Raw genomic sequence first — 12,144 nt, forward strand, 5'->3', positions numbered from 1 at the left:
CGATAAATATTTAAATATTATAATTATTTGTTTCACTCATTACTGCCAAAATAGCTTTCACGGAAAAAAAAATATAGGAAGTTCATAATATCAGTGTTAGGAAAATACGTCCTAACGTTTGCTGAGAACTTTCCTTTTTGCGAATCGCGCTGCTGCCTGGTCTGTTATCATTCTACATAGTTAGTTTTAAAGCATTAATATCTCTTTCTTTATTGTTTTTTAAACATTTGTATTGTTATTTTTCCTTTCTTTATACAATGTTAATTGTCATATCTATTGTACTTGTAAAAAATTTGGTGGCAGTTTTTCGCAAATAAAAAAATTATTATTATTATTATTATATTATTATTATTATCTTGCTAAATCTATTGTGAATAGTAATCAGATACATACTGCTTTGAACATTCCCATACCACATACAGATGCACTGTCTCATTTTAAAGGTACATTCTTGCAAGATTTTCAGAATTATTGGCAACAAGTTGTTCAAACAAAGGGCAAATGGTTAGCCGACATTAAAAACGAAATCTCTCCTCCCTGGTTTGTTAAAAAGAAAAAATACTTACACAGAAAATTTTACACCACAATTTGTCGGTTACGTCTGGGACATTCTCGTAGTGGTGCTCATTTATTTAGGATCGGTGTTTTAGATTCTCCAACTTGTCAATTCTGTAATTTATCCATCCAAACTCTTGATCACATTTTCTTTGACTGTCCCCAATATAATCTTTAAAGATTTACATTGATAGACTGCCTCTTGGATATTTATAAGAATACTGAAAACATCCCGCGCTCACTTCAGCAGTTATTGAAAACTTATGACTGCTTCGTGCCGCTTTACAAATTTATAGTTTCAACGGTAGGCGAAATTTGAAAATACGGCTTGGCTTTTGACACAATCCCTTACACAGACTTAAAACATATTCGTCCATAAATTATTATTGGACTTGTGTTTATAATGTAAATTTTAATGCATAAATGTAAACAGTATATTTGTAGTTATACCTTAAATTAGTTTCATATTATCTTATAATTATTATATTCAACTAATATTCATCATTATTACTTATAATTCATGTATAATATATTTCTTATAACGTTATATGAGATTTATATTTTAGTATTATATCATAAAAGTTTATTATTATTAAACCCGTCCGGGGTTTAAGCTTGATCTTCATTGGAACAAGAATATTATCAATAAAAGACTTGGCTTCGGCCTTTCATGCGAACCTATATGTATATGAAGAACATGAAACATGAAGAACACGAAATACTACTTTTATGTGAAATTGTACTATTTATGTTTGAAGATGAAGATGATAAAAGACTTAGCTTGAGTTTGAACAAGCTGTGTAAAGTGAAGACTGAAGAATAGAAAAATAAAAATAAGACCTGGCTGTATGGGCTTTTGACCCCTTTGCCTGTCCAGATGGACGAATAGAACCAAAAAAAATCTCTTTGGTTCACCGTACTAAAATTGTCAAATCATTCGCTTGAAACCGTAAATCGAAATAGGTAGGTACTTATTCAGGTTATTTCAAAGCTTCGAGTATAGTGATTTTACCCATCTCTACTTATTTGTGTTTACTGAATTTACTTACAATAAAGTTTTGCTATTCAATAAGTTATATACAGCCAATTATTAAATTTTCTAAAGCTATTATAAACTGTAAGAAGCACCATGGAACTCACAGCAGAAGGAAAAACTCCAGAATATATGGCCTTAGCTGGTATAAAATTTAAACTCTCTTTGAGCCAGTTTAAAAATGATCCACAATTGAAAGATCAGTTACTACAGGGAATTAAAGCAGGGAATATGGCTCCCTATTATAAAGAAGTTTGTTCAGATTTGGGTTGGGAGTTCAACCAAAAATTGTACGATGAGATGACTAAACAAAATGAAGATAAACTCTCTAAGTTTGAACAAGATGATTCTGAAACGCCGGTATGGCAAGATCGGTAAGTTTCTTGATAATTGATTTGAATGTATTCTGTCATTTAATTTTGTGCTGTAAGTTTTTAGTTTTTGTTTACTATGTTTAACAACACAGATTATTATTTTATGACAATAAGGGACAAGACCAGAAGGATGATCAGCTGATAGTAATTGACACGCATACTATATTGTAAAACATTTTCAATAGAATTTAATAATTAGTGACACATGTTACATCTAAATAAAGATGAATTTGACCTCTTTTTTTTAAAAAAAATGGTTGTTCTAGTTTTTTTATTGATATGTATTTATGATCATTAACAATAATTTAAGGCTTGATTACCTATGCTCAATTGGAGACAAAGAAGCTGCAACAGCATTGGCAGTAACTAAGTATGAGGATTCTACCTTAACAACCAACAGAAGACTGGAGGCTGTGTTTGCGTTGTTTAGAATTGCCTACTTCCATGGATGTAATGTTAAAGATATGGGAAAGGCTGTTACTAAGGTATATTATCTTTTTAAATTTACTAAAAAAATCATCATTTTCATCCTCACAATGGAAACTTCTTATTAGAAAAAAGTATTCTATAGAAATTAGAAAAAAGTATTCTATAGAAATTATGTGTTTTTTTTTATGAAAGGAGGATAAATGAGCGTACAGGTCACCTGGTGTAAAGTGATCACTATAGTCCACATTCTCTTGCAACATCAGAGGAATCACAGGAGTGTTGCCGGCCCTTAAGGAAGGTGTATGCACTTTTTTTTAAAGGTACTCATGTCATATCCTCCTGGAAACACCGCACAAGGTTTAGTTTTGTAGTATGTGGAAGAAAGCCCTTTGAAAACCACACTGGAGGACACATCCAGATGGTGGGGATGATATCCTATATGTCTGGTTTTTTATAAACTTAAACATTACAATTAGAATGTTTGTGAAGTCCATATGAAATATATTATGAACTATGAAGTCCTGTGGAGGAGTATTAGATTACCTAGTGTTATATAATTTTTAAGCTATTTTTGATGTAAATTTTTATTTTCATTATAATTAAATTTCTTAAATTTGATATTAATGTGTTTGAAAGTCTAGACAAAAATTTGTAATAAAAATTAAATAAAGAGCCTCTGTCTTGGTGCGGCCATTTTGTGCCAAATGTCAATAATTGGCAGAGCTTCTTGTGGGTGTTCTCAGATATGAAGGCTTGTATTATTAAAAAAATGATATATCTAAAGTCTTAAAAGGAAAAAAAAAATCATGCCAATAAAATATTAGACAAAATACTTAACAATAATTGTCAATATAGTAGTCTTGTCAATATTTTTTCTTTCTACCAATAATCATATAGATAAAAATAACTTACTCAAAAATCTAAAAAAACATTACTTTTATAGAAAACAAAACAAAATAGTACCAAATTATTTTCAATAAGTTTAAATTAGGATTATAGTATTGTGATAAACAATAAATGTACTTTACTGTAAAAAAGCATGGTGCTTGATTTGAAGTGGAGGCTATATGCATCCAAGCTCTTTTTCAAGGAAGTTGATTATTATGACTTTATAAAGATTGTTTCAATTATTATCATTATCAGGAAGAACATATAATCATATTATTAGAAAAATTTATCTTTTATTACAGGCTCATGAACTTGTTGATAAAGGTGGAGACTGGCGTTCCAGGAACAAACTAAAGGCATATGAGGCACTTTATTGCTTAGCAGTTAGAGATTACAGCCGTGCTGCAGATCTCTTCATCGATTGTGTGTCCACATTTGAATCATATGAATTGGTTGATTTTGGTAAGTTAATATAGGTGCCCTTTGAGGTAAATTTTAAGTTATGCAAATGGAAACTGAAACTTAAGACATAATATGTAACATATCCCTATAGTAGAACTATGGCGTAAGAGACCAACTGCTCTTAAGTTTTAACAGCTTAATTTGACACTAAAAGGTTTAACTATGTGCAATTTAATGTATGAACTTTCTTGTAGAATTTTAATAATTACTAAAATTGATTACAAACAAATGATATCCATTCATGCATGAATGACAGACGAGTAAAAAAATAAGGACTCTGTATGACACCTAACATAACAGTGACACATAAAAACAACAAGTTAACATGTAAATACACAGCTCCACACACACACTTACACTAATATAAGCCGATTAGCCACCATTATGACATCTGCCATTGTCTGTGACGGATCAGTTTATGTCGCAATAAATTATTTTAAAATGCTGCTGTGTGTAAAATCAATGATAGGATACAATAAAATGTCAAGGAATTACCTTTCACAGATAGAATAGTTTTATTAGACTATTTTATGGTCTTTTTATAATACAAATTAATTCGATTTTTGGGACACAAAACCTCCGCTACGTATGATAGTAACATCCGGTGCGACCGGATAATAAAAAGGGACCTTACGAGAAAAATAGGGTAATCCATTTAATTGTTGGTGTCCTAAGCACATAAATCATTGTGTTTCAAGATGCAATGATTTACGGTAACAGGTATGTCTTTACCAACATTTTTTTTAAAGTAGTGTGTAACACTACTTCAATACGAGTATCATTCTCATCTTTGATCTGGTACATCTCAGTATCAGTTCTAAACTTTAAATCTAATGCAACACAGAGCTACTCGAATTGTCAGGGATCCAGTACTCTGTCAAAATTTCCATCACTTGTGTATTTACTTAACAAACAAATAACTATAAAGCATATAGTTCTATTCTATTCGTTCTAATGGCTTCTGTGGAAGGGGCACCACAAGTACTCTAAAGTGTGTCATTTGATCGATGATGTGTGTGATTTGTAAACGAATTTACAAGTAATTATAGTAATGACCGGTGCCCAGAATCAAAACAGATTTATTTTCTTTTTATAGAGGATTCATATTATGGGTGTAGATAAAGTCTTGTGTGCAAGTGTTGATAATCAGGTATTCAAAAACTCATGTGATACTATTATCATACTCGGCTTCGCCTCTTGTGATAAACCCACATTCGTGTTTTAATACCCTTTATTACACAACAGTTGCATAAATATCTTTTTTACTTTCAGGTACCATAATCCAATACTGCGTCCTCGCTTGTGCTCTTGCACTGGAGCGCCACGCATTACAATCCGCATTGAGACGGCAGGGCGCCGCTGTTCAGGCACTGAGGTCGCGGTTCCCTGAACTTCGTGAATTGGTAGAGTCTCTGCATGAGTGCCGATATGCAGATTTCATGAAGAGTCTTGCATGGGTAAGTAGCATAGTTCTTTGTTTGTTTTTAAGTCTTGGTGACCTGAGGTCTTTTCGGGGCTATCTGTTCTGTCACCATGTATGGTGACAGAGCTTGTAAGCTCTGCACATAGAACTGTCAGTGACAACTATTTTAAACAGATACTTGTTAAGGCCCATGATCTATCGAACGAGAGAGCGTGCCAGTTTCACCAGTGTTCGCAAAAGCTTGTGGCCCATTAATAACTGACAATAAAAGGATCAAACAGATAACGAGTTAGAGATGATTGAAGTAAGATGGTTAATCTATGTATATAAAAATGAATTGCTGTTCGTTAGCCTCGCTAAAACTCGAGAATGGCTGGACCGATTTGGCAAATTTAGGTCTTGAATTATTTGTGGAAGTCCAGAGAAGGTTTAAAAGGTGAATAAATAGGAAAATGCTGCTAAATTAAATAAAAATAACAAATTTGTTTTTCCTTTGATGTGTCCATACATAATTTCTATGAGAGAATTTATTGACGCACAATTTGACAGTTCTGCTGTGAAACAATTTCATTACGACAGCAGGGTGCATATTTTACGAATTAATTTTTGATGTTATGATATATTATTGACAAATTCATATAAAAACGTTATTTTATTTATTATATACAGAACAACGTCTTTCGGGTCAGCTAGTGATATAATAATTATACCAACTTCTAGCATAGAAATTTTGTTACATCAGCATCATTTAATGAATTTTAAATCTAGTGTAACTAGTAACTAGTAGAGTTTCTAGTTAAGTTATAACATTATAACTTCTAACTCACAGTTCCATATCATATAAACACTATCTGTGTTGTTTAACTTTAAATCATCTAAATAGAGTCCACTTCACCACCCAAAGTACTATCATACAAGTACCAAATATTAAATAACGGTTCTTCAACATAACTACATATAAAATGCAATGAGGCAACAATATGCAAGGCAACATAATTAACGTATTATAATAAAATTAAATGTTTTTAAATATACTATGGTGCTTATATATAATGTCATACTGAAAATGGTCCAATGGAATGGAACTATGGGGCTCAGCATGTGCCTCTAATAAAATGATTATACAAAGGGCGTAAAATTGTATTCTTAGGCAAATCTATAATGCACCATGGTATATCACAACAAAAGAGATTGACGAAATCCTACAACAATCAATGGTCAACGAAGTAATTAAGAACTGCAGCTCCAGATACAAGTCACAGATTCAAAGACACCCAAATCTTTCAGGACAGCTGACTATACCTTAACCCACTCGTCGTCTGAAAAAATTACGTAATATATTTGATTAGTTAGCAGCCTGCAATAGATTAGGCTGACTATATATACATGAAAGAGTGGGCTCCATAGGAATTCAGCACTCTACATGCCATATTGTCAATATCTCATCTGCTTATAGTCTTCAAGATACAATATATATATATCGGCGTGGGTTCATCAAATCGACGTTAAATTGAACGATCCCTGTCGCTCTCTTTACCACGTTTTACTTGCACACTGTACGAATGAAAATAGATAAAAAGCGCAGTGAGTTCTGCGTGCGACTCCGCCAACGGCCTCAACACGACTGACTCCAACCTAGGGGTGGGACAGTTATAGTGACGTTTTCAGAAGACTGTAGTGCCATCTGTTAGTTGGCCCGAAAACGAAAGCTTTGTCAGCTTTCCTCGCTTTGAAATCTTTCAACTTTTCTTTATTTGTGTCACTCTCACTGCCCACTGGTCATAAAATGGCGGCCACTTCTAGCGTTTTCGCATGTAGGTAGCTCTCGTGTTCCATTTTGCATATTTACACTACTAAATCTATGCTTTATGTTCTGTTCTATGTTGTGACAAAATTAAATAACTAACTCTACGCGCAATTTCAACATGGTAAAAAATTGCAATACCCATATTAAAAAGTAGAGTTAGTTATTTAATTGCGTCACAACATTAAAAATGATTTTATAACTTCGAGATTATACGAGTATATAGTTATTTTCGGGGCCAATCTCCAGATGGCGCTAGTTTTCAAATAGACAGCTCATACTGCGTAGAGAGGGCTCTCTTTTCTCTATATATTATTATACTCTTTGCTCCAACCTATTCTATTATTTATATTGTGGCTTTTGTGGAAAGGTCACCACGACTGAGCCAATGTCAGGTTGAGGTAGGCTACCAAGTAATGAGTAAAGGTACGGTGATGAAGAGCATTCCAGTTTTAATGCCAATGATCAGTGTTTATATACAACAGTTTTATTATTTTATGTTAAATCTGAAATAGTTCTATCATCAGTTGATGAACATGAACGCTATACCATTTAATTATCACCATTCCATGCGAAAGTTATCCTAGATGGTTTATGGCAATTATTTTCGTTCGAATTCCAACAACCTTCATTTTTGTCATTGCTGTTGTACTTTTATGAACACTTATCAAAGGATAATAATAAAAATATCAATATGAATATTTTTTTTTTATTCGGGCGGGAACGACTAGTAATATTTAAAACAATAATATGCTATGGTATTTTAGGTGGAGACCCAGATTTGCGTGGACCCGGTGTTCAGGCCTCACTACCAGCACTACGTGCGCGAGGCTCGCATTAAGGCCTACATGCAACTGTTGCGTGCGTACCGCTCGCTCAGTCTGGACAACATCGCCGAAACATTTGGTGTGACAAGAGAGTTTGTTGAAGACGAGATCTCTAAGTAAGTGAATAGGTAACATGCTACCTCTCTCGCGTTCCGTGCGAACGCAATTCCAACTGTGCTAACCGTTCGAGTGACGTATCGCTGATAAAATCTTGTAAGCTTTGTTCAACTCTCAGGCTGTTGCTCAACTACAGGATCTACTTTACAGTTGATAACCTGCTCAACCCCAATATTTGCATATTAGAAAATTTACTTGAGATGTCGCTCTTGCAAATCTAAACAATGTGTTATTTTGAACGGATAACCCTCCCTTCTGGGATAGATGATGACTGGAACCCGCGACCTCTCGCGTTCCGTGCGAGCGCACTTCCAACTGTGGCAACCGTTCGAGTGGCGTTTATAAAATTTTGTTTTAAAATTTTATTTGTGAAATTAATTCCAGAAGTGAGGGAGGGTTATGAGACGAAAAATGTAACCCATGCATAGACACCCACACAGATTTTAAATGGTGGCAGGCCTGTCTCACTTAAATCAAAACAAAATCACTTTATTCATGTAGGTCAAGGAAATGACACTTATGAATGTCAAATAAAATATATTTTTTCTTATTGTATCTACCGCTACTTTGTAAAGGGTTGAGCTAATGAGAAGAAGTAGCAAGAAACTATTTTTGTAGGTAATATCTTGGCGGTAATAATATAATACCTAAATGGACGTGTGCAAGTGTAGCTTGCTTCGTGGTTCTTTTCAAGGTCGTATATACCTACCTATTTAAATAATTCTTACCTTTAAAAGGAAAAATGAACTATGTAGTGTGGTCTTCCAATACATACATAAATTTTTTTCAACAATTTATGTAGATATGACAACAAAAGAATATTGATCTCAAATTACGATTACATAACTATTTATATCATTGAAAAAAATGAGCTATTTTTATAAGATGACAACCCTAACGTTGTCAGAAGGGGTAAGAGTCACGCGATAGAAAGAGATGCAACTTCTAGGTGAATAAAAATGTAGGTTAATAGCGTTGTTTTCTGAATTGCACCTTATTGTATGGAGTTAGTGTCTATTTCCTTACTTGATTTTGCTGAGTAAGCCTTCTGTACTTATACTATTATTCACATATTCTTTGGTGGTGGGCGAAAATAAAGCGGAAGTATACAGCTGCATGATTTGATAATCCACTGTACGTCAACGCGGGATGAAAGCTGATTGTGTGTTCTGCGGATGTCGCCAACGCGTCATCTCCCAGTAGTACCTGTTACAAAGTCCCAGTAAAAAAATAACTCTGTCGTTATTCCTACTACTCCACAGCAGAAGTGATTAAAATTAAATATCTAATCAAAATTTATGAACGATGTGGGACTCGAACCCGAGACCTCTCGGCTTCCGTCCGAGCGCTCTTCCACTGAGCCAACCGTTCGAGTGAGTAATGGTTCGTAAATCTTGGTATGTCTCGTTTGATTCTCAGGCTGTGGCGCCAACTAAAGTGTTTAGATTAGAAAAAGCGACATCTCAAGCCAATAATATCCTAATATGTAATTATTGGGTTTGAGCAGGTTATCAACTGTACAGTAGATCCTGTAGATGGAGCCACCTAGAAGACCAGTTTGTATGTGTATTATTTGAAAAGTATTATTTCTCTTTTATGAAAATAAGGGACGAGACGTTCAGTTGATGGTAACTGATACACCTAGCCCATTACAATGAAGTGCCATACAGGATTCTTGAGCGGCACTACAAATGCGCTCGTCACCTTGAGACAAGATGTTAGTTAAGTTTTATTTGCCTAGTAATTTCACTAGCTACGGAGCCCTATAGACCGAAACACTATAATGTTTACAAATTACTGCTTCACGGCATAAATAGGCGCCGTTGTGGTACCCATAATCTAGTCGTCATCCTGTGCAAAGGAGCCTTCCACTGGTAAAAAATTAACAAAAAAATGCACACAGTAACTACTCAACGCGGATGAAGTTGCGGGTAAAAGCTAGTATATAATATATAAATAGGCAAATTGTGTTAAATTGCTCGTGAATACCTATTCGTATCTAATATATTTTCGTTAACAGTTTCACCGCGGCGGGTCGTCTTCAGTGCCGCATCGACGCGGTGGGCGGGTGCGTAGTGACGGGCGCAGGTCGGGGCGCCGACGCAGACCGCTCGCACCTCTACCAGGCGACCATCCGCGAGGGAGACTTACTACTCAACCGTGTTAAGAAACTCGCCAGCGTCATCAACTTCTAAATCCACATTATTGTGTACAGATTGAATTGAAACTATCAACATTTACCAGTAGTAACCGTGCATCCAAACCGTAGTTAACTTTTGTGGCTACTTATTACTATGCGCCACAAATATTTCCGCAAAATAATTTTTTTTACGAAAATAAGGGACGAGACGAGTAGGACGTTCAGCTGATGGTAATTTATACGCCCTGCCCATTACAATTCAGCGCCGCTCAAGATTATTGAAAAACTCAAATATTCTGAGCGGCACTACAACTGCGCTCGTCACCTTGAAACATAAGATGTCAAGTCTCATTTGCCCAATAATTTCACTAGCTACGGCGCCCTTCAGACTGAAACACAGTAATGCTTTCACATTACTGCTTCACGGCAGATAAAGGCACTGTTGTGGTAACCATAATCTAGCCGGCATGCTGTGCAAAGGAGCCTCCCACTGGTAAAAAACGTAGTATGGTAAATGTTCTCCAACTAACATATTCTAACAATATTATGGATTGTTTTATAGAATGTCGACTGTTTTCCGCAACGTTGCTTACATATTAATAATAATAATATTAACACACTCTTACACAAATTATCTTGCCCCAAACTAGGCTGAGCCACAAGACAACGACATATTTAATATGATATACTTAACTACTATATACTAACTTAATAAATAACTTTTTGTTTTCGGATGTTGCTGAGTAGGAAGTACACTTGGAAACGTTGAAAGCAACTGCGGTGTGGATGCATGGTTTAACACAATTTATAATTTAATGTTACATTAAAAAATTGTGCGATAATCACGACTTCTGTGATGTTTTGTGTTTTTCGTTTGCTCTGTGATTATTTAGAATATTCTGCAATATATTTTCCTTCAAGTGCGATGATTTTATCGTTAGGCAGTCATTAATGTCAATAGTAGTTTTTTGTAATTTTGACAGAAAATCGCTCTAGAAATTTAAAACACACAATACCTTTTAAACTGGTCCCAAAATTGTATTAAATCAATGTTGTAAGTTTATAATAAATTTTAATATTATGCTTTGATTTTTTATTAACCTTCTTTCTAACATTAATAGTCCGGTTAATGGATACAAAAAATCACAACTATCTGAAAATTGGATTGTTCAAAACACCATCATAAATGAAATCACAGAAAATGTCACGATATTATTTGTCTAAGAGCCACCGTTTTTGAGATAAAAAGTATAGGAGTCGTCATAATATGCACACGTTTCCATGCTACCTTTGAAGTAGTGTACCGTTCGACGTTTTTTTAATGTGGTTTCCCCGGATGTAGGACTTTTCTTCCTTTTCCACGGATCTGTTGTGATTCTGTTTTATCTGAAACTTGAATAATTAACGATATTAGTAAGGATTGCTTCCTCTTCTGTCTTGTTCTTCTTTATCCTGGGTGCCAGTAAATTGCCCGTATAATTACGCATAGAGGAGACATAGGTACCTATGAACATAAAAACAAGACGGGTCCTGGCAATTTGTACATGCTATAGATTAAAACGTTCTAAAAATGGACAGCTTTCGGGAGGCCCCGGAAATCTTCTCGACCAAAATATCACAATGTCTGAAGACGGAGGTTTATGTTGTGTGTGTGAGTGATGACATACGGAACGCAGACGTAGTCGCTAACTATGGGCCTTATGCGGAAGCTTATTGTCGCTTATAGAGCAATGGAGAGGGCTATGCTCGGAGTTTCCCTGTGAGGTCGAATCAGAAATGAGGAGATCCGTAGGAGAACCAAAGTTACCGACCCAGATGGTTCCGGATCTGAAGTGGCAGAAGGCAGGGCACATAGTTCGACTAACAGATGGCCGTTTGGGCAGTAAAGTCCTCGAATAACCACAAAAAGGAAGTCGTAGTATTAGTAGGCCTCATAAGATACTTTAATACTTTATTTCATTTTCTTTTACACTCACTCCAAATTACTAAATGTACAATATTTATTACATAATACCAATTATTTACATCTTTTTATCGCTAATTGTAATAATACTAACATTGAAAAACGGTTTTGCAGTGATATTAAAAGAGG

At 34.8% G+C, this 12,144-nt stretch overlaps 1 protein-coding gene across 1 annotated transcript; it reads left to right on the top strand.

The window, feature by feature from the left end:
* The first annotated feature begins 1,486 nt into the window (after window positions 1-1,486).
* Window positions 1,487-11,135, top strand: LOC126968963 (26S proteasome non-ATPase regulatory subunit 6). The gene is made up of 6 exons (XM_050814215.1): window positions 1,487-1,962; window positions 2,273-2,447; window positions 3,582-3,741; window positions 5,014-5,198; window positions 7,736-7,911; window positions 9,933-11,135. Exons 1-6 carry the CDS (start codon window positions 1,685-1,687, stop codon window positions 10,105-10,107), a joined length of 1,149 nt encoding a protein of 382 aa, XP_050670172.1. The 5' UTR covers window positions 1,487-1,684; the 3' UTR covers window positions 10,108-11,135.
* Window positions 11,136-12,144: the final 1,009 nt, after the last annotated feature.

Source organism: Leptidea sinapis, chromosome 17 (genome assembly GCF_905404315.1).
Source record: "Leptidea sinapis chromosome 17, ilLepSina1.1, whole genome shotgun sequence".
Classification (NCBI taxonomy): domain Eukaryota; kingdom Metazoa; phylum Arthropoda; class Insecta; order Lepidoptera; family Pieridae; genus Leptidea; species Leptidea sinapis.